Source organism: Diabrotica virgifera, chromosome 4 (assembly GCF_917563875.1).
Source record: "Diabrotica virgifera virgifera chromosome 4, PGI_DIABVI_V3a".
Classification (NCBI taxonomy): Eukaryota; Metazoa; Arthropoda; class Insecta; order Coleoptera; family Chrysomelidae; genus Diabrotica; species Diabrotica virgifera.
In genome coordinates, this window is record NC_065446.1 from 264,523,370 (window position 1) to 264,543,418 (window position 20,049).

The 20,049-nt window shown below is 31.6% G+C and overlaps 1 protein-coding gene across 2 annotated transcripts in view; it reads left to right on the top strand.

The window, feature by feature from the left end:
• The window catches only part of LOC114325063 (uncharacterized), a 45,982-nt gene that overhangs the window by 3,035 nt on the left and 22,898 nt on the right, over positions 1 to 20,049 (top strand). For both annotated transcript variants that reach the window (XM_050648938.1, XM_050648937.1), the window contains exons 4-5: positions 3,815 to 4,457; positions 16,627 to 16,986. In XM_050648938.1, the coding sequence (XP_050504895.1) occupies positions 3,815 to 4,457; positions 16,627 to 16,986 (1,003 nt within the window). The remainder of the gene's footprint in view (positions 1 to 3,814; positions 4,458 to 16,626; positions 16,987 to 20,049) is intronic.

Sequence of the window (20,049 nt, forward strand, 5' to 3'; positions counted from 1 at the left end):
GAATGACTTCATTTACATATGGAATTTTTAGGTCAGTGTGTAGAGTTTATTTTGATATGTACCATGCTGCATTAACTTAACACATTCGCGGACACGCTGTCATTTTATACACGTATTCTTATGGAGTAAATGACTTCATATGCAGTCATGACCGCAAATGTGTTAACTAAGTTTTTTGAAGTTACGAAGTATTTGCTAGCACAGTCCCACAGTTCAATGTCATAAGTCCAGATTGGCTTTATCACAGCTTTATATATTTGCAATTTGTTTCTTCCGTTGAACCAGTAAAGTTCTTTGGTTTTTAGGTCACGTTGTGTTCTTTTCTTTGTTATATGGTGTTTCCAGTTGAGTTTACTGTCAAAGTGAAGCCCCAGATATTTGACTTGATTACTTCGTGGTATTCTTATTTAATTGATAGTAACTGGTGGGCAGGTTAAACTTCCACTTCAGCCATATTTCAAGCGAGTTTAGATGCTCTTGCAGATTTTGGGTTGCCACAATAGCATTGTTATGCATTGCAAAAATAACAGTGTTGTCTGCAAATGTCCCAATGGTTGTTTTATCATTTGTAAAGTCGGAAAAATGAAAGAATACCCATGAACGATCACATCAATCACTTATCTTGTATTTGCTGTCTTTTTCAATAAATAACAAATGTTTGTTATAGAAAAAGATAGCAACTACAAAATAAGTGATTGATGTGATCGTTCATGGGTATTCTTTCATTTTTCCGACTGTAGGTAAGTCATATGTATAGAGTATGTACAATAATGGTCCTAGTATGCTCCCCTATGGTAAGCCAGAGTGAATAGGTTTACATTCCGATACTTTTTCTTTAACTTTTACTTGAAACTGTCGTTTGTGTAGGTAGGCTTTCAGTAGGTTGTAGTAACTTGCAGGGAGAATTCTTTTTATTTTGCATGATAAGCCTGGATGCCAAAATATAAAGGCTGCTGTGCAGTACTGTTGGTTTTCATGGCGTTTACTATGGTAGATAGGTGAAACTTCATAGTAAAAACAGGGATATTTGAGAGAAATTTAAATGTAGATAATACAGAGTGTCCTATTTAAAGGGTTGATAATGGAATTATCAACCAATATAGCGCTAAAAACTCCCCTTGCATTTATCTTCATATTCCTGACGTTTGTCTACATTTGTGACAGACATTATCAACGACGATGTGTTCAACAGTTTTATCTGTGTTCTGTTAACTTTTTTAGCTTCAGCTTCGGATAAACATATCTGAGTGTTGGTAGCATCATCATTGATATGTGTATGTTATGAGTATTAGAAGATGAAATGTCAGTAATAATTAATTTAAGATCATGGCCTTAAGCCCCAAAAACAAGGTGTATATAAAACGTTATACAATAGGGAACTTGCACTAAAAAATTTTTTTGCATAAAATTGTTAATTTATGTTTTAAAATGTTATATTCAAAATATTACGTCTTAACAATGAATAGTGTACGTACAACATGTGATCAAAGTTCCGCGCCTAAAATTTCCATTTCAAACAACTTCAAAAGCGAGAGCTGGGCTCTGACGTCACAGACCACTCTTATCGTTTGCCCGTTCGGTGGGCTATTGCATTTAATGCAGTTTGCCCATAGATAAATAATATAGTTGAAATATCTTGTTTTACTCTGTGGCAAAATATTAACATTTTATCTCTGTTGACATGTATCAAAAAGTTCTTTTTTATGAAATTACTTTTGTTGTTTCTTGTGTTGAAGAACAAAGAAGAAACAAGTATCTTAAAAATAAACAAAACTTTTAGTAATAAAAGTAAGAGTAACTAAAAAGTATTGGTGCTACTATAGTATGCGGTCTACAGTCGGGTTTCTACTATAGCTTGCTGTCTACCGAGGAATGCGGTGTAAGTATAAGCTAAGATGATAAAGATATTAACTTGTAAAATTACAATAATGATTCTTCTTATTTATGCCTATTATTAACTTTGTAAAGAAGGATTTTGTTGGTTATGTACAAGTTCTATTGGTATGTCTGCTAATCACCATAATCTTTTCTCAGAAGGCTTTGAACACAATAATGAAAGGCTCCAGTAGGTACTAATAAACATTACAATAAAATATAATCTTTATTATAATGCAAATTACACCATAATCTTTTCCAGGATATACGAAATCCATCCTTCGATTAGAGGTAGGTAGATCAAACCCACGGGGTAAACCATATACTATAATATAATGGTACCAAACTATTGTTATAAACGGTTGTTATATATCAATTTTAGTTTAAAACTAAGCTGATTGGGGAACTACTTATTACAATATACAGGGTGTAACGAAAATACAGGTCATAAGTTTAATCACATATTCTGGGACCAAAAATAGTTTGATTGAGCCTAACTTACCTTAGTACAAATGTGCATATAAAAAAAGTTACAACCCTTTGAAGTTACAAAATGAAAATCGATTTTTTCCAATATATCGAAAACTATTAAAGATTTTTTATTGAAAATGGACATATGGCATTTTTCTGACAGTAGCATCTTTTTATGGGGGTTTAGTTCCTTTAAACCCCCCCAAACTTTTGTGTACGTTCCAATTAAATTGTTATTGTAGTACCATTACTTAAACACAATATTTTTAAAACTTTTTTGGCTCTTAGTACTTTTTCGAAAATTCAGTTTTTATCGAGATATTTTGAATATTTGTCAAATCCACCACATATTTGTATATGGTTAAGTACGATTATGGAGACTAGGTAAAAATATGAAAATTTATGTATGATTTACATTTTTAGGTATATTTTGAACCGTATTAAAAAAGAAGCCATATCTCGATAAAAGTTGCCTTCTCGAAAAAATACAAAGAGGCAAAAAAGTTTTAAAAACATTTTGTTTAACTAATGGTATTGCATTAATAGTTTAATTGGAGCGTACACAAACATTTGGGGGGTTTAAAGGAACAAAACCCCCATAAAATTTTTATGTAAACATATTAAAAAAGAAGCCGCAACTCGATAAAAACTGCCTTATCGAAAAAATACTGAGAGCCAAAAAAGTTTTAAAAATATTGAATTTAACTAATGGTACCACAATAATAATTTAATTGGAACGTACAGAAAAGTTTGGGGGGTTTAAGGGAACAAAACCCCCATAAAATTTTTATGGGGAGCACAAATTTCACTATAATTTTTCTTTAAGATGCTCCTGCCGTAAGTATGCCACGTATCCATTTTCAATAAAAAATCTCTAATAGTTTTCGATATATTCGAAAAAATCGATTTTCATTTTGTAACTTCAAAGGGCTATAACTTTTTTTATGTGCATATTTATACTAAGGTAAGTTAAGTTCATTCGAACTATTTTTGGTCCCAGAATATGTGATTTAATTTATGACCTGTATTTTTGTTACACCCTGTATAAGATGAACATAAATAATACCTAGGAATTTTCCATTAAAGACGATTACAATGTAATATACCCGTGATACCTACCCTAATCGCATTGTTTCCGACTGCTAGCCGTGGCCCGTGACGTGGGACCAATAGAAGGACGTTCAAGAGCCTCCTAATATATTTGAATTTTATAGCATTTTCAAAGCGTCGTAATTAGCGTACAGGTTAAAATATTTGTTTTTTTCGCATGCAAGCCTTTTAAGATCATGTTACCTTATGTTTTTTAATATCATTTTAATATTTAAAAATTTATGCAAGTTCCCTATTGTAAGACTCATTTATATGTTAAAGATCATCTCAAATTCAAGAATACGGCCATGCTAATTTGATTTTTTATTTGACTATTACTATTTCTTTACTCAGTCAGACAATATTTGCAAAATTTCAGGCCTCTACAGATTTTGCGATAGAAGAACCGATATTAAATACAAAAGATGTACCACAGCCATGTACAGAAACGGAAGATCTATTAAATACAAGCAATTTCGACATCACTGAATATTTAAATGACGTAGACCCCATTCCCCAAGCTCCCGTATCAACGAACAGCGCAAATGTCTCGCCTACATCTTCCTCAGAAAGTTGTACAAGCAATACAAACGCGTCATCCCGAAAATTCAAAGCGGGAATGAAAAAAATGGATCTACAGGCGCAAAGATACATCATAGAGGAAGACGACGATGATGTAGACGTAGAAACGATATCAGAGTGCGAGGAAAACACGCCTGTTTTAGAAGCGAAGGATCTTACGACGCTCTTAGAACAATTCGAAGCCACGCAAATACCACATTTTCCAGATAATTTCGTATCGGAAAGTATTCCTAGTCATATTTTCGAAGAAGAAGAAGAAGAAGCTACGCCTGTAAATATTAAACAAGTAGTTAAAAAAGAAGAAGCGTTGGTGGTTAAGCAAGAAGCAATTGATGATGACTACACATATGGTTACGGCAGGAGGAAAGGAAGTGATAAGAAAAACAGAAAGATAGATAAAAGGAAAAAAGATGATTCTGCAAGCAACCTTAAGGAACAAGGTGAGTTAATAATTTTGATTTTTGTTCTCTTTGTGTAGAAGTGACTGTGTGTTTTTCAATGTGCCTCCAGTAAATTGTCATTCCATTGTTTTCGTGGTCTTCCCACTGGTCGTCTTCCTATTGGGGAATTCTCTCTCGCTGTCCTTACTACTGTAAGTATTTGTTGTCATTCGGGTTATGGGTTGTTCCATTCTACTCTTCTATTTTTTACCCGGTTATTAATGTTGTCCACCTTGCATCTCCATTGTATATCTGCACTTCTAGCTCTATCCCATAGTGTTTTACCATCGATTTTTCTGTTTTCATCTCTGCTGTTTCCAGCATTATCTTTGTTCTTTCTGTATTAGGTCATGTTTCTGCCGCGTATTTCATTAGTGGTCTGATGACTGTTTTGTAAATTCTGCCTTTCACCTATTTTCCGATATTTTTATTTCTCCATGTTGCTTCATTCAGGCAACCTGCGGCTCTGTTTGCTGTATTCAGTTGATCTTCCACTTCTGTTTTGAGCTTTCCATAGCTAGATAGTGTGATGCCTAAATATTTAAACTCCATGACTTGTTTTATTATCTGACCCTCCAGCTCCAATCTACACCTTATTAGATTTGCTGTTATAACCATGAATTTAGTCTTTTTTTGGGGAAATTAACACGTTAAATTTTCTAGCGGTTGTATTAAATTGGTGCAGCATAAAAGAAAATCATCTTCACTTTGAGAGATTAGTATTGCATCGTCTGCATGGCAGAATGTTTTTAGTTGTTTTTCTCTCATTTGGTTCTTACTTTTTTTTTCTTACTTTTTTTATTATTTCATCCATTATCAGGTCTAGAGTTGCACAAGTTTGACTTGAATGTTTGAACTTGACTTGAGTTTGATTTAATTTCAAGTCAAACTCAAGTCAATCCTTCTGACAAATATTTCAAGTCAAGTCAAACTGGTCAATCGTACAGGTTTGAAAATTAAAACTGTTTGTCAAACTACATACCTAGTTTGAAAGAGTTTGAAAAATAATTTATTTAGTACCTAGATATACGCTGTTCGTACAGCGCGTTACGTAACATTGTTTTTTAACTTAAATAAAAAACTACGGAACAACAATCTCCCAACTTTTCAACTTTCGTTTATATTTTACATAGAACCCCTGGATTGTATTATATTGCCCCCTCACGCTCCGCTCATGTTACAATAGGACAATAGTATTCAAGTGAAAAAATCTTAAAATTTGTATTAACCAGATCAAGCACAGTAACACGTGTTTGCAATAAATAGCTGGACCTTTCTTCACAACAAAAGATGAAAGGATACAGATGGGATTAAAAGGTTGTAAGAGCTTAAAAAATTGCGTTTCGTAATACTTGAACGGCCCCTTTAACAAAAATTTATGAAAGAACAACAAAATATTATATTTTTGATAGAGTAGCTTTAATTAATTTTTTGCGATTTTGCAATGTCTTAAAGAATTAGTTCACTATTTTTCATTTTATAACGCTGTTCTTTATTTTTACATAATACAAATATGCATATTTTTTTCTCTTAATTTTTGCACTGGGAATACCTTCAAAATCAGACTCAATTTGATCTGGTACTTATTCTGAGCCGAAAAATATTCAGGTTCAGATATTATTTCACAAAGCACCCACTTCAAAACGAACGTAATAACCAAGTCAAGCATATACTTCTTAATAATATGAACTACAAACTAATTTGCGGAGTAGCAGATTCAGACATATCCAAATAAGTCAAAACAAAAGTCGGTACGCTCTCAATTAGAATTGGAAATAAACACGTTGCGCAATATGATATTCAAACTTCAAACTGTTTGAAGAAGTTTGATTTCAAGTCAAACCTAAAGGTATTGAAATCAAGTCAAGTCAAACTTTTTTACAAAAAAAGTTTGGTTTTCAAGTCAAGTTTGTTGAATAAAATCAAACTAGTTTGACTTGATGCATCTCTAATCAGGTCTCAGGGAGTGTCTAGTGATGTTAGAAGAGAATATTCTCAAGAGAATATTCTCGGCCAGAAAATTCTCTCGAGAATATTCTCGGCAAAAATTTTCTATATTTTCAAACACCGAAACAAAAATAAAAACTAGATACGGGTCAAATTATTATAATTTAAAAAATATGTAGGTATAGTCGGTTCGCCAACTCGAGACAAAACTGGCTAGTGATTTTGATTTTAGTAAGTAATTTTGCCAATTTGGTTAAATTGGCAAAAAAAAATAATTACTAAATAGTTAATGATTACTAAATAGTTAGTAATTTTGCAAAATTGGCCAAAAGCAAAAATATTATCAACTGAAATCACTAGCCAATTGTGTCTGAGTTTAGCGAACAAACTATATATTGTTTTTGCCAATCCCATGAACCACTAGCAAGGGTGTTTACAGTGTCAATATTTATTGTTTTGGTGCAATATTAACGTGCAAATATGCAAATGGTGTTCATTTAAGTAGAGAAGAACAAGTTGAGGAAACTGAGTTTGTAGATAATTTAGCAACTTTAAAATATGGTGATGAGTCGGCTGAAATAATGGCAGATTTTGCACTTTATTGGTCTAAGGAGGGATATTTTGGAAACCCATACTTTGTAAAATCAATTGAAAAACTGGACTTAATCATATGATGAAAAGGTACATGTTTCGGAACAAAATTAACTAAAACAGTAGTTGATATATTAAGCATGCCTTCATCCAGTGCAGCGACTGAAAGAAGTTTCAGTACTTATGGGTTTTTATCCACTCCTCTAAATGAAACCGGCTCACTGCTGAACGGGCTCGTAAGGTAACTTTTATTGCTCACAATTTAAAATTGTTAGACATAGACCAATCCATGACTGAGCTGGCCACTCGTGAAAAACAAAATCCCACAACTCATCAGTACATTGAAATGCAGATTGTAGATAACTAGGATGAGCTAATGATAGAAATAGATTCGGAATCTGAGGTCTCATCTTTTATCATACCACACCGATTATTTGCTGTCAAGAAGAAAATTTCATTTTTTTATCAAAGAAATTTTGTGTTTTCTGTGGTTTTTATATTTTTTATATACAAAGAACACTGTTGTTTCGTCTCATAATTTTGTTTATAAGGTCATGATTTTTAAAACCCTATTTTTCATCTTCTTAAGTGCGTCATGGGGTTCATTCTCAGAAAATTCTCCATATCGAGAATATTCTCCGATTTTTCATTCTCGAGAATTTTCCAATACTAGGAGTGTCCCTGTCTTATCCCATTGCTAGCTTCAATTGGGTCAGATAATAGCTCTTCATCTACTTTTACCTTTATTGTGTTGTTCTGGTAGATATTTTTGATCGTTTTAATTATTCCTAGTAGAAGCACCTCTCTTGCGTACAATAAATGGATAACATCCTTTAATTTGACCCTGTCAAATGCCTTCTTAAGGTTCACGAAACATAAGTATGCCGATTTGTTGTCTTCTAATGATTTCTCTTGAACCTGCCTCATTATAAATATACCGTCGGTGCAAGATCTTCCGACCTAAAACCATGTTGTTCTTTTGCTAATGATAATATTGTGCATAATTGTATTCAGTTTGTTTGTTATCACATTGGTCCGTAATTTTAGTGTTACGTTTAATAAATTAATTCCCCGGGTCGGATTTTTCTCCCTTTTTGAAGAGGAGTATTTTTATTTTTAAACTATAAGACAATTTTACAATCAATTGTAGTGATTGAATCAAACTTTATGGTCACTTAAGCCGAGGTTTTATGTCAGGTAAAATGAGAGGCTGTTCTTTGATCTCCATAGTTGTTTACCTGCTCTGATCCTTGTTGGTGAAGAGGCTTTGTTCTAATTGTTCTGACTTCTAGGCTAGGTAAATTCGTAATTTATGTAGATTTACAACAGTTGGCTTCAGTTGAATCCTTTGTATTTTCAACTATTAAGGATCGTTTAAACACAGCGATAAATCAAACAACTTATCAAGGTCAATCGAGTTGTTGCAACTTATCATTAAGCGTCGTTTAAACACAACGATAAGTCATAGCAACTAGTTGTGATGACAAGTTGAAACGCTGTTTAGACGCTGCGATTCAATGCGATACCACCTTCAACCCAACTCCAACTTTGATAAGTTGTGCGATGCACCGTTTACACACAATGATAAGTTGCAACAACTCGATTGACCTTGATAAGTTGTTTGATTTATCGCTGTGTTTAAACGACCCTTTATAGAAATTGTTGTTCTGTAACTGTATTTAAATCGATATTTTAAACAGTTATTTTATGTGTTTTTCTCTTTTATTTTTATGAAATTCAACGTTATTCACGTTCAACTATTCGATATTCGTTTATTAATTTGCAAGGTCTACTTTTCTGGTTTGTTGGCTCTTATGGAACATTTCCTATAGATCAAGGTCACTCGAAGGACGATGATCAGATTTATTTCTATTTCTTTATCATTATTTAAGGGCGTAGTTGCTAAATTTTGGCTCCAATGATTTTTAAATGCATTCATTTTATTTCGAATCCTGAGAAAACTAATAAATATTTTTGAAAAATTTAAACGCAGAATGAAAGATTACATTATTACTGAGGGCCGAAAGTCCCTTAGAATAAACAAAAAGTTTCTTTTGAATGAGATATTTGAAATAAAAATCGCACTAAATGTTCTCTTTTGTTTTCACCCCTGTAATTTATTAATATAAACATTATATAAGTTTTCAGGAGCATTCAGCCCTCGGTAGTAACTTAATCTTTCATTCTGCTTTTAAATTTTTCAAAAATATTTATTAGTTTTCTCAGGATTCGAAAAAAATCAATGCATTTAAAAAGTGTTGCGGCCGAAATTTTCCGCCTTCCCCATTAAATACGAAGTACATTTTTTTGTAGCGTATGTAGATGTTTTTCTATATTATTTCTCTCAGGGTTAATGTTCTTTTAAATATCTCACGTTGGCAAACTTTGTCTTATAGGCCTGGATGCCCCGTACCAAAAAAAAGTTTATTAATGGCAAGCTGAAAGTTTGTTAATAGCTTAACGGTGTCTAGTCGGACAAACTTTGATGTATGGGAACACTGGAACAGGGGAAGTTTTAATTGTGGAACGTGATTTTAATTATTGTGTAACGTCTCATCCTGACAAGATTATGATTGTGAAAACTAGAAGGTTGTTTTTAAGTTTATTCAATAGCAAACTTTATATAATATTATGAAAAAATGGTTGGTGATAGTTCCAACAGGAATTATGTTGGTGATAAATAGTAGCAGTCTGATTTTTGCATAAGAGTTTAATGAAAGGGTAACAAAGCAATTGGAAGTTCTGTCCGACAAAATACATGGGACGTTGTCGTAGTGTGACGTTCGAAACCTGTTCCACAATTAAAACTTCCCCTGTTCCAGTTTTCCCGTACATCAAAGATTGTCCGATTAGATACCGTTAAGCTATTAACAAATTTTCAGCTTGCTATTAATCAACCTTTTTTGGTACGCGGGATCCAGGTCTATTATAGACACATGTGAATTTTTTTATTGCGTCGTTAAAACAGACGTTTCTATAATGTGTCTATTTAAATTTGTGTTTTGAATATATTTTATTTTGCTTTGATATTTACATTGTAATATCTCATAGACATTAATTATCCTTGAAATACGGATTTGTTAAAATACGACACATTTAAACCTTATGAATTTGGTATTTAAACCGTTAATAAACATTTAATTTTTCCCATTTACGTGATTGTTATTCGTCTAAACCGAGTACAAAATTGATATAGATATCACTATATCAACATATTTTCACCGATCGATGATTCATTCATAAGTTTCTTAGTGTTGACGGTGACTCATCTTTCCTATAATTTCTAAAAAAAAAAAGATAGTTTTTTAAGGTACATATTTCTGTATTTGGCACAAAGAACTAAGGATATACTGTCGCTTTTATCTTCTTTCTTCTCTTCCTCGTGTGCCTCATCCTTATAGTCCAGGGTAATAGCACTTATTAACAATTTAGTACAAAAATTGCGATTTTTCGATTTTTTGCACCTTAATTAAAAGCTAAATAGTTGACACAAAATTACAAAATTTTTTAGAACATTGAAAAACCTTCAAAATGCCGATTTTTGAAAGTTAATTTGTTGCTACGCAAACTGCAAAATAAGTGAAAATCGTTATTTGTTAATAACTATTACTAAAACTATCTTAGAACTTTGGTGTTTCACCCAAAGTTGGGTATTGGGGTACTTGACAAACCTTTAAAATTTGAGGCCGATCCATTAATTAGTTTAACAGTTATTCTATTTGTTTATCCCAGAGACCTTTATTTTGTAATAACATAAGACAGAAAATAATGAAGATAGGGCAATTCTGAGTATGCCCAATGAAAGTATGTAGAAGAGTGATAGTATGAAAATGTATTAAAAAAAGATAAAAAAATTAATCAATATAATCAAAAATTCTAATGCAAAATTTTTGAAATTTTGTAGTTTATACTACTGTCCGTAGGAACAATCTTTTTATATATTCGAAAAGATAGTATTTTAACACGAATTTTCAAATAAAAAAAAATTAGCTTGGGTTCATTAGGAACAAAGTTAGCCATGTGTTTTTTTTAATTCACAGCTAATTTTTTTATAATAATTAAGGAATTTCATTGATGCCATTTTAAATAATGGGATTTGTATTTTTTGTTAAAAAATTTGCATAAACATTGTATCGTCACAACACCCTCTACGATTTTTCAAAATTGTAGTTCAAACAGTTACTAGAGGGAACCTACGAATCCACCGAGTTAAAATACCGAACAAGCAATTTCAAACTAATACAATTTTCTGTATCTCCGGATCAACTCAATGGATTTTCATCTTTCTTTTTTTTTTAATTTGTATGTAATTTCTACGTACATTACAAATATGCAATTTGTTTATCAATTTATTAATTAATAATCAGTCTAATTTCTTTAAACAATTGTTTAAACAAAAATATTTTTTTATAAAAATCTATTTTTTTAATCATAGTATCATTAGTGATCATACAAAAAGTTAAAGTTCACTTTAATAAATGAATTATTTTTATTAGATAATTATTTATTGAAGATAATTTATTTATTAAAGTATACCTCAACTTTTTGTATGATTCATAATAATAGTCTGAATAAAAACATGGATTCTTGGGAAAAAATTATTTTTTCAAAAATTGTTTAAACACATTAAACTTTTTATTAATTAATAAATATCAAATTGCAAATAGACAAATTACATATTTGTAATGTACAGAAAAATTACATACAAATTAAAAAAGAAAGATCAAAATATATTCAGTAGATTCCGAGATATAGAAAATGATAGTAGTTTTAAGTTGCCTTTTTTAGTTTTTGAACTCGTGCATTTGTCGGCTCCCAGCTCCCCCTTCACTTACCACGACTAGTCACCAACTGAACAACATTTTTAAAAATTCGTGTAAAGTACCAACTTTTCGAATATGTATAATGATTTTTTCTACGGACAATATTTTTAAAGTTGTTCTAAATGTTTATAAACTACAAAATTTCAAAAATTTGGCATTAGTATTTTTTATCTTTTTTAGTACATTTTGATAGTACAGTCGACTCTCGTTAATTCGAAACTCAAGGGACTCTTAAAACATTACGAATTATTGAGTGTTTGAAATATCACATGGTTCGAAATTTGTGAGAGAAAATAAATAAATCTTCGAATTATTAAGTGTTGATTAATTATTAGTTTTTATTAACTGCTATTCTATAACGATGACAAAAGTTTAGAGGTACATTCGTGTACATACATGTATGTATTCATAATTAATCAATCTTTCGAAAGAACTGTATTATACTGGTTTGCTTCAAAGCACATTGCTGCTGCTCCGAGTGCTCAATAATTTTTTTTAAGAGAAAAAAGTGCCTGATATGCTTTTTCATCACTTTCGTTTTGTAGACAGAAGGTTTGTAAGGTATCGAATGAGGATCTTGCTTCCTTAACTGACACCTCTGCCAAAGGTTCTTATGTATCGTACTAATCTTCATCGTTACTTTTTTTCATTCGTATCTGTCGCAGATAAAATTTCGCCATCAGTTAGTGAACCTGAGACAGCAACATCTTCATCTACTTGAACAAAGTCAGAAAAACTCACACCGCTGATGTCAACTAATGGTTCTATTGCTGGTTCTTTATCATCCATAAGTATTGGAAGCTTTTCCTGATCTTCTTTTAAGAAACCTGATTTTTTGAAGCAGGTACAGACAAAGAAAGTACAGAAGAAAAAGTACAGAAAACTGTACTTACTATGATCTTTCCGCATCTTTCTCTCTGCAACTTTGAATTGTCGAGTGCTGGACGCCGATGAGTTCGAATTAACGCGTCGTTTTGTTAAATAGCAATGATTTTTTTCGTTCGAATTACCAAGTGCATAAAAATGTATTGATTTAGTTTGAAATATAAAGAGATTTTGTAGGGAACTCGTGATAACTTTGAATTATAGAGAGGTTCGAATTATCGCAGGTTTGAATTAACGCGAGTCGGCTGTATCACCTTTCTACTTTCATTTGACATACGCAGAATTGCCGTATCTTCATTATTTTCTGTCTTATGTTATTGCAAATTAAAGGTCTCTGGAATAAACAAATAGAATAACTTTTAAACTAATTAATGGATCGGTCTCAAATTTTGAGGGTTTGTTAAGTACCCCAATACACGACTTTGGGTGAAACACTAAAGTTCTAAAGTAGTTTTAGTAAAAGTTATTAATAACAAATAACGATTTTCACTTATTTTGCAGTTTGCGTAGCAACAAATTAACTTTTTAACTTTCAAATATCGGCATTTTGAAGGTTTTTCAATGTTCTAAAAAATTAAATTTTGTAATTTTGTCAACTGTTTAGCTTTTGAATGGGGTGCAAAAAATTGATAAAGTCGCGTTTTTTGCACTAAATTGTTAATAATTAAAAAACGGACGCGAAATCTAGGCAGGAAACAGGTAGGTTTTCTTCCTATAGGTCTACAATAACTAAAAAAGTAGTCAGCTACCTGGATCTTTGAGTGTCCCGAACATGGTCTATTTCTAGCTTATTACCCTGGAGTATTAAGGACATTGGCGATCATCACGGGCCATTTTACTCTGACTGCAGCGGTTCTAAAGAGTTATCTTGTTGTTTTTCCACTCTTGGTCCCCTTTTTTCTTCCACTTTTCCTTCCACTTTTCCTTATATAACCAATCGCATCAACTCATATTTTTCATTTCTTAATATGTGACCAAAATATGTAGCTCATTCGTCTTGTCTTCATAGTGTTGAGTATTTCTCTTTCTTTTTCATCTTTCTTAACGTTTCCGTGTTTGTTACGTTGCATGATATTTTTCACATTTTTTGATAACACCACATGACAAAACTGGCAGTTTTTTTCAGTTTTGTCCGTAATTGTCCAAGACTTCAAACTCCATATAAAAAAACAGTGACTTTCATTTTAGTGTGTACTCTATTTAATGCAAATAAACCACAATTTTAATTGAAAGTACGTTCAGAAAATATTAATTTTCGTATGGTATCTATTCTACTTTCGGGTCATTTCGGTACACTCATCCATGTTTCGTAATATATTTATACTTTTATATAATCGATATAAAAAAGATTTCAGAATGGGCAAACGTGCGGTAGCTAACTAGACCTAATATTTTTGATTAGATAACAGTAATCAATCATGTTAAAAATATTTCCTGATTTTACAATCTGATAATAATGGTAGTTGAACCTGACACATTTATTTATTCAATATAGCCCGATCAGGGAACGCAAAATTTTACGAAAATCTCCAAAAAAATAAAGGAAGGATGAAAATTTGAGAATAGGTAGTTGAAATTGTCTATTATTATATAAGAAAAAGTAGTGATAAAAATGTTGTTCTGAAGCTATTTATTAACTATTTAGTGGGAAATAAGCCACAATTAAATTGAAAAAATAATTTTATTAACGTTTCGAAGCCCAAATCGGGTTTCGTTGTCAAAATACAAAATACTGCTAAAATAAACAAAAATGTTGTTGCTAAGTAAAAAAATTCTTCTAATAATTTATTTAATCTGACTCATTTATATTAGCAATTCAGACGTATATTATACATTTTAAAGTAGAATACTATAAAATGATATCGCCAATATTTATGAGTTGCGTTCCTGGGACGACTTTACTAAAAGATAGTTCATTCGATTACATGAAATCAATCCCAACTCAAGAATATCCGTCACAAAAAAATCATAGCATGTGATCTGTCTTTAAAAAGACAAACAAATGCAACGATGACAGTAAAATTCTCGCGTTAGAGATTCCATAGTAAATCACGAGGGAAAACCAGGAAAAAACCTCGTGATACTATCCCGACATCGTAAGTATTTGGTCTTACATTTAATTTACTTTCAAAAAACTAATACCAAATTCTGACTTTAATATGTTTAAATAATAAATAATATTAATAATACATACAATAATTAATACTAAAATATAAAATTTGTACTATATAGAAAGAAAATACCACGATTAGTAAGTCAATAACATATCGAGTTAGTACATTTTAGCCGAGTACATACTACATCTTTCGCTTCCAAATTTCAACGCTAACTTGTGCCTCTATCTGTCTATATGTATACTTTGGTGAAGATCTACCTTGGAATTTTTATGGACTTAATAATCCTCGTGAAAAGTTGTAGTACTTATACGATAAGAAACTTATTGGGATGGTAATTTCCCAGGTTTGTTATAGTTCCTTTTTAACAGTTTGGCTGCGTTACGAGACAAATAGACCTCGTATTACACTAACGGTTGGCTACGTCGACTGTGTCGTAACGCACTGTGGCAAAGCTTCACTACGGGACATAATATAAAATGTTAGTACATTTGGACGATGAGAGGTGACTCAATTTTTTTTGCAGAAATTGCTTGAAAATAACTCAAATAATAATATTTGAATTATCCTCCCAATCAAACAGGCCAGGCCAATTATCCCAGTTCAGCTTATTCGTGGTGTGCAAGTACTTGGAAAGGGAAACGAGAAACGACCGTGCGCGAGTCGCGGAGAAATATTGCAACTATCTTAAATAATTCATATTGTCAATTGAAATTGTCAAATTGACGTATATTTCATACCTTCTGTCATTGACGCAGAAAAAATATATATTGCTCCACAATATTGATATGATATGCAATTATTATATAAAGGTAAATTTAATTAATTGTATTTTGCTTGCAGTCCTGCATTTTAATAACTGATTTTATTTACTACATACAATTGTTTACGTTTGCTAAACATAACCTGCATCTTATTTTTTCTTCTTATTATTTTTTTGGACTATGGTCTTGACAATTATCCAGCAACCAGGACTAATATAATTGGCCAATATAATTAAAAGTGCGAATAAAAGTACAGAGCGTAGAAATAGAGGTCGCTTTGCCGAACTTGCACGGTCCCAATAGAGAGGGCCGCTCAAAGTCTCGCTTACGTTGCACCATATTTTCAATTCTTTGAAGGCTCTCTTTATTATGAGTTATCAATATTGTATCGTCTGCGTAACGACGAGAGAATTTGAATTTCATTATTCCCCATTCTGTATCTTCCTTTATTGACGCCCTTTTTGACTTCATCTATGATTAGATTAAATAGCATACGGCTTAGTGAATCCTACTGTCTTATTTCATTACCTGTATCTCTAGGTTCCGTAAGTTATCCATCTATTCTGACTTCTATCTTATTGTTTTAATAGACGTTTTAATTTGTTTTTATAATATTCAGCGGGTCTCTTTATTTTACAAGAGATGTATTACATCTTTTATGCCTGGTTCCACCAAAAAATCTTAAGCTCCAGCTTAGCTAAAGTCAGCTCATAGATCCATATTTTCGATTTTTATCTAAGCACGTCTTAACTGAGACGAAGTTTAAGATGCAGTCCACTTGGCAATCCATTGTGGAAGCTGAGAATTGATCTACGGCTTAATGGTGCAACGCGTATGTTTCGTAAGCTAAGCTTACCGCACTTCTTAAGTTTAAGGTCTGTTGGTGCAACCAAGGTGTTGTTACAATATAAGCAACATAATGGCATTGATGTCATACCGATTAAACTGATTGTTAATGCATCTGCAAATCGCTGTTATGTGGTCCGTTGTTTTCTCCTTTTGTTTTTAGTTTGTAAACAAAATTAACACACTTTTCCTCTTGTAGCACCAGCGGTTTCGAAGAAAGAACCACAGTTGCCTCTGATTGTAAAGAAAGAACCTGTCTCGCCTATAGCGATAAAGAAGGAACCACAATCGCCTCTAGTAATAAAAAAGGAACTTGTCTCACCTGTAGTTGTAGTTGCAAAGAAGGAACCTGTCCCGCCCGTGATCGTAAAGAAAGAACTCCCATCCCCGATCCCGAATAAGTCGACGCCGAAGCCTGTAAATACTAAAAATGTCACAACGAGCACCTCAAAACCCCAATCCGTGGATCCCCCTTCTCTCAAACCCGACGAATACATACAGAAACTACCTAAAGCACCCGAAAAGCCGCTGCAACCTTCCAAGAAACCTCTCGAAACACCTCAAAAGGTAAAAATTTATAAACATTTTCAATTTCGTTGCAACCCGAAACTGCATTGCTATTATATTCTATTAGTTCAATCAGAGAGTACAGCAAGCATCGCTACGGTTTAGGGGCTTCTTGGCCCCTCATCAGGAGATACATATACTCTTCTCTCTGACGGAACCAGGATAATACTCCGCGTGCAGTCACGGATTGCAACGAACGAAATGGCAGGGATGCCCTAGCGACATCTGCTAGAAAAAAGTTTAAGTGTTTAATTTAATAGCACACAAAATGATATTTAAAATACCATTTTATATCCTACCAGATTAAAAATAAAGGAAAACTTTCTCTGATTATACCATCCGAGGCTTCTAAAAATGCAAGCCATACGGATTCTGAGACTATAGGAAGATGAGGGAATTTTACAATTTATAATTATTCACATCCCATCTGCTCAAGCGGTAAATTTTCAACGAGAATGGTTCCCTTCGTATGGCAAATAGAGTAAATATATAAATTAATAAAAAAATATGAAAAAAATATTTTTAAGAAATGCTTTTCTTTATTTACGAGTGACTAAAATTAAACATAAAAAATCAACTAAAAAGCAAAAAATAAAAAGAATTGAAAAATCTAACACATTTGTCAAAGAAAAGCGTGGCGCGTCTTCATCGAATAAACGGTTTTCGCACCACGCTTTTCTTTAAACGAATGTATTAGATTTTTTCAATTTTTTTTTTATTTTTTGCTTTTTCGTTGATTTTTTATATGTTTAATTTTAGTCACTCGTAACTAACGAAAAGCGTTTCTTAAAAATATTTTTTTCATATTTTTTTATTTTTTACTTTTTAGTCTTACACTTTTCAAACATTAAAATATATCGTCATGTTTATTAAAATATGTATAAAATATATTTATGATGTACAAAAATGAAAAGTAGTCGGAATCAGCAAAAAATATGAAACTTTATTGTTATTTATGAAGCATAACGTAAACAGTTAACGTAAAAAGTGAAATTATGTATAGTTCATATAATTAGCTACAATCAGTAAAAGTTTCAAGTTTCTTCATTGTAAAAAACAAGAGAATTTAAGCATTTTCCGTTAAAATCGTTTTTTTATTTAAACAATTAATAAATAAAAAAAATTTTATTGACTATTCGTCTATTGTTCCCGCGAATGCATATGTCTGTAAATTTTTAGTCATTTGTATTGAAGAAAATGCAGTCAAATTAACGTCCAAAGATTTGACCCAAACGATTGAACTAAAGAAACACGTTTAATTAATTAATACGACAAAACGAATTCTAATGTTAATTGTAGCACAAAACGTCTCTACCGGTGGTTTTTCTAAGACTACGATAAAAACACCAATTTTTTTGAATTCGAGTTTTGGTTGAAGTTTTGTTTCGTATCATATTGAAATTTGATACGAATAAGCGCCGATTTTTATATAAACAAATATATGAGCGTTCGAAATTTGAAACTTTATTTTTTATTTATGAAGCATAACGTAAACAATTAACGTAAAAAGTGAAATTATGTGTACATAGTTCATATCATTAGCCACAATCCGTAAAAGGTTCAAGTTTCTACATTGTAAAAAACAAGAGAAATTAAGCATTTTCCATTACAATCGTTTTTTTTTATTGAAACAATTATTAATAAACATAATAGTATATTATTCAACGATCATGTAATGATGGCTATGACTCACGACGATGAAGTTTGCGACACGAGCCGTAGGCGAGTGTCGTAATTCATCAGAGTGAGTAATAGCCATTACATGCGAGTAGAATACTATACTTTTTCTATGACCTTTTTTTTTAATTTTAATTAGTAAAAAATAGAATTATCAACTACTCGAGATTTAAATTATAATAATTTACAAGAATATCTAAATGCCATTTAACCCTAGTACGTAGCTGAATAATTGGTTGCCTACTATTACGAAATTATTATTTATTGTAAAAATACAACTAGAAATAGTCAATATAAGTTCTATTCGTTTCCCAAAAATTATAAGCTTAAATTTGTACCTACTGTCAATTAATCTAATAAATAGGAAATGGCTGTTGTCGGTGGATGTATTTCAATAGTTATAATGTATATTTACATTTAACTATATATAATATAATAATATAACTATACATAATATGTTATAATTATAACATATTTAACACAATATAACTTGAAAAATAAATACAATATTAGTTGTAAATTCCAATTAACATAAACAAAATGAACGAATGTCACTGTCACTAAAATAAATGATAAACGTCAAAATTTTTAGTAAACAAGATATAAACGTAAAAAATAAACGTAAAATTGTTACAGTTAAAATTCCTTTAAACATTTTTCGAAGTGAATTATTGATATAATTTACAATAATTATTGTATTAAATAAACAACTAAGTAATTTTATTTGCAGTTTATATACGATTAATATTAAAAGTGGCATGCGTCGCTTGAATCGAACTTCAGCTCGTGAGTAATGACCCGTGAGTAATGAATTATTACTCACGGGTACAGTAATAGGTGCTATTATCTATGAAAAAATAGCGAATAATGAGCATATTATTAAATGGTCGTAGAAAAAAAAAATTTATTGACTATTCGTGTATTGTTCCCGCGAATACATATTATGTCTGCAAATTTTCATTCATTTGCATTGGAGAAAAGGAAGTCAAATTAACGTCTAAAGATTTGATTCAAACTATTGAAGTAAAGAAAAGCGTTTAAAAATGAATAAACATTTTCAATTTCATTGCAACCCGAAACGGCAGTCGTATCATATTCTAGTTCAATCTAGAAAATGTTTACTCTATTTGGAGTACAAAGGAAACCATTCTCGCTGGAAATTTACCGCCTGAGCAGATGGGATGTGATTTATAAATTGTAAAATTCCCTCATCTTCCTATGGTCTCAGAATCCGTATGGCTTGCATTTTTAGAATCCTCGGATGGTATAATCAGGGGTTTTCCATTGTTTTTAATCTGGTAGAATATAAAATGGTCTTTTAAATATCATTTTGTGTGCTATTAGATTAAGAACTTACTTTTTTTAACTTTTTTTTTTA